Source organism: Sinocyclocheilus anshuiensis, unplaced genomic scaffold, assembly GCF_001515605.1.
Source record: "Sinocyclocheilus anshuiensis isolate Anshui unplaced genomic scaffold, SAMN03320099.WGS_v1.1 scaffold842, whole genome shotgun sequence".
Classification (NCBI taxonomy): domain Eukaryota; kingdom Metazoa; phylum Chordata; class Actinopteri; order Cypriniformes; family Cyprinidae; genus Sinocyclocheilus; species Sinocyclocheilus anshuiensis.
In genome coordinates, this window is record NW_015536509.1 from 374,838 (window position 1) to 378,817 (window position 3,980).

At 36.0% G+C, this 3,980-nt stretch overlaps 2 protein-coding genes across 2 annotated transcripts in view; one reads left to right on the plus strand and one right to left on the minus strand.

The window, feature by feature from the left end:
* Positions 1 to 570, plus strand: part of LOC107691715 (septin-2-like) — a 10,332-nt gene extending 9,762 nt beyond the window's left edge. The window contains exon 10 of the mRNA XM_016490501.1: positions 310 to 570. The gene's annotated coding sequence lies outside the window, so the exon portion shown is untranslated. The remainder of the gene's footprint in view (positions 1 to 309) is intronic.
* A 2,598-nt stretch (positions 571 to 3,168) lies between these two features.
* LOC107691489 (serine/threonine-protein kinase 25-like) overlaps positions 3,169 to 3,980 on the minus strand; it is a 9,302-nt gene continuing 8,490 nt past the window's right edge. The window contains exons 10-12 of the mRNA XM_016490106.1: positions 3,915 to 3,980; positions 3,576 to 3,712; positions 3,169 to 3,467 (exon numbers count right to left, since the gene is read on the minus strand). Of these exons, the coding sequence (XP_016345592.1) occupies positions 3,428 to 3,467; positions 3,576 to 3,712; positions 3,915 to 3,980 (243 nt within the window). The 3' untranslated portion in view covers positions 3,169 to 3,427. The remainder of the gene's footprint in view (positions 3,468 to 3,575; positions 3,713 to 3,914) is intronic.

Here is a 3,980-nt window from a genome sequence, read left to right on the forward strand (position 1 = left end):
GCGGCAATCGCGGATTTGGCAACACTGGTCCGCAAACTACGTTTCATATAACTCCTCCCCGAACTTCCCGCTGCCCTGTATCTTGGTCTCTCATTGGCTGTAGGTCATCGCCGATGTGTTTTTCAGTCAGAACTCATTTCACACAGCGTGATTGTGAATCGCTGATGTATTTCATGTATTTCTACACAAATCTGCAGATGTTGCATAAAAGTAACATTGAGTAACTTACTATTCAGAGAAAAGTTGGCTATTTATTTTTGTTATTAAATATGCAGTTGGGGGGCTGTTTTTTGTTTGTGTTTCTTACAGATGCAAACCGGTCATTCGAGCTTGAGCCAGTCAGACACGGAACGAGAGGAGGAAGTGTTGCTAAATATGGAGAAAGAGGAGAGACCGGTCCTTAGCTCATCTTGCTTGCCATTTTCTTAGTTTCTTTCACTCTTGTATGATTTAATGTTTTTTGTCACATTTTTTTTAAGCAGTATTAAGTGTTTTGTTTTGGTATTTTATTCAAATGCTGTTGCTGATATTCATTCATTTTTTTTCCTGTTCCAGTAACCAAAAATGAAGCGCAACCATCAGTAATTAAGAAAAAAAAATCTGTTACAAAAGCCAAATGCTGCTGGGAAGGAATCTTCTACTGTATAGCACCTTTATTAGTAGTGTAGCTCCATGACCACTCAAATTCATTTCTGTCCCATCTAGCTAAACAAACACTGTGAGAATACAAGCAGCTGTTGAATTTGAGTGTCACGTGGTGCTTTTTTTTTTTTTTAAGAAATCATTTTATGCTGTTTCTAAGTGTTGCCAGAGAGATTGCTGTCATCCTGTACAGGACTTTTCTGAAGTACATCTCTCTTCCCTGCATGAAGTCTTGAAATATAAGTGCTGTTCAGTTGAATGGTCCCCAAACTGATGCAAAACATTATACTGTGACCCATGATTCATTCCCTATGCCGTCTAATGAAGAAGAATACATTGTTCTCTAATGTTAAAGCTAGTTTTGCTGATTTTTATTTGTACCGGAGTGCACACTGTCATGTTTGTACTATCAGACATTGTTCTGGTTTGAGTGCAATGTGAAATTTACTTAGTGGAAGTGACATTTGGATACATCGAAATATGCTGTTGTGCTCTTTGACCTTGATGCATGCCAAGTTTTTACCCCCTCCTTTTGGGATCTATGGTTAAATATTTTATATTCCTGTGGTTGAATCAAATTGCCATATAATAAACGAATAATTACAATGTTTAAATTAAATATCTGAAATATGGGTTTCTATACGTTACGCAAAAGCAAACCGAACTTTTATACAGCTGAATTTGCTTTCCATATTTGGTCATGAAATCTCTGCAGTTGTTAAAATTCCAGTTTTAATGTTTCCCTTGATAATTTTATTAAACCATTATTGTCTAATTAATAAAATTTTGTATTGAAACAGTTTTGGGGTTTGCTTTTTTTGGGGGGGGGGGGGGGGGGATTTTGGGATATGTGATATCCCAAAATTGCATAAAAATAGGAGGATGGAAACAGCTATTGATCTTATTGTGAACGATTCATGTGTTTCATTTATTTTTTTTACAAATTTAATTGATCAACAATCAATGGATAAAACCGAGCCCCCCTCCTACAGTTTATCCTTTTTCAATAATCTGTTAAAGTCAGACCACAATACAGGAAGTTAAGAACAAATCAGTTCTCCCGATGGTCGCTAGAGGTCGTGAATTATAACATGATAAAGATCAGCAACGATTAAGGCCTTAAATATTCACAGGTTTTTAGAAGTAACATCGTTCTGGTTTTGTAACTAAAGATAGATGGGCAGTTTCATTGACATTGTGAAAGAGTGTAGATGTGAGAGGCTCGATGTGGAATCCCATGTAGTGACTTTTTTTTTAGCATGTTTTTTTAATCATATTATTTTAAAGCCTAGTTCACCCAGAATTGTAAATTTTGTCATCATTTACTCACCCTTCACTTGTTTCAAACCTGTAAGCGATTTAGTAGTATATTTAGTAGACAGTCAAATAACAACACACAATTCTGACACCCAAGTGCGACAGAAGAGCATAGCACAAACTCTGCACCTGATATGTTAATAAAGGAGCTGGGCAATTACCATAGACTATAAAAACAATTACACAAGGCCTTGAGCACTCCAGCAACTACTATGCAGAAGAAAATACCTACCTAGTGAACTTGCTTTGAGTGTAAGGCAGTTCATTTAAGTAATTAGCTAGCTAGCAGAAAGAACTTTGACGAAGTTAGGTTAAGACAGCCTGCTGCAAAACACAAAACTATTCTAAATCGTAGTGAGTGTCCAAGTTACATCCTGCCAGGCAACATCAATGGACCAAGAACTGACTTAATAACAGTAATAGTTTAATAATAATAAAATAAATAATCAAAAAGATGTGGAAGAGCTCTTGATCCATGCTACAACTGGAATATAATTTGCGTATGTTTTTTAATAATGGACATCTGAGATAATTTTGGACCAAGAACTGACTTAACAGTAATAGTTTAATAATAATAAAATAAATAATCAAAAAGATAAGTGGAAGAGCTCTTGATCCATGCTACAACTGGAATATAATTTGCGTATGTTTTTTAATAATGGACATCTGAGAATAATTAAAACTTTACTTTAAAGAAATCTTTGAGCCAATTGTTTTACTGTCTGATAACAGGAACCAATAATAATATTGCATTATTCATGTTTTTTCCCATGAGGGTAACTAATTATACCACGTCAATAAAACTGGCTTGTAGTATTGGATTTGTTTATAAAAAAAAAATAAGAGTGTAGTACATTATTTATAAATAACTGTTTATGCTGCTGGTGCCCTGAGGACGAGCTTTCCATTATGATGCATTTTATAATTTTTTTTTTTAACTTCAATAATTGGTAACACTTTATTATACAGTGGCCTTGTTTAACATTAAATGTACCTACTATAGCAATAACAGTAAATTATACATAATTAAATGCAGCTAACTCTAAACCAAACCTGAATCCAACCCTATAGTAAGTACGTTGTTAATGTTGTTCTCAGTACTTCAATGTACTATTACACTGTAACAAGGACACCCTAAAATAAAGTGTAACCAAATATTTGAAGAGATCTAAACTTACCACAATTCACACCAATAACCACACAAACATGTTTCCATAAACACTTTATAATAGGATTTCGATCTAACAGGTAAACACAGTTCGCTCAATGACATGGCTTTTTCTCTTAAATACTGTCCATTCGATAAAGAAAACTGTAAAAATATTTAATCATAACTAATTAAAAGATCTCCGGGGGTAAGAGAGGATGAATGATGGGCAGTTGTATTGTGGTCCTGATGGGGCGATGATGATGATGATGATGATTTAGTGCGGGAGGAGGAAGGAGCAGCAGCAGCAGAGGCGTGTCTTCACCGTGATGATGGTGTGGTGTTGCCATTCAGAGCAAACCTAATAAAACATTTTTTTTTTACTTAAATATTACATTCAAATGCAATTTTTACTTGTATAGTGGTATATTTTCTATACCACTGTACTTTTTCTTAAAGATCCACTCACCTGCACACTCTCTCCATCATGTGTGTGACCAGGAGGTCAGAGATGCCAGGACAGGACTCTTCTGCCAGGTTGAAGGCATTCTCCAGCTCCTCTATGGCACCCATTCCTCCTCCACATGCCCTCCTCTTCTCCTTCAGCTGGAGAGAAGACAGACTTACATTTAACTCTACAACATATAGAGCTTATCACAGTTTATTACACTTTACTGCTGCCTTATCTGCTGCTACCGTGATAAAAAGTGATAGTGTTAGAGTTACAGTGAGTGCACTGCATTTGGCCCTGACAAATCCAGTCAGGGTGTTTGATTATATATATGAGGCGAGTTTTGTGCGTGTTTACCTCTCTGAAGATGGGAGAGACCAGCGCTGACAGACATTGTGACTTGGGCTGCCTCTTTACCGTCTC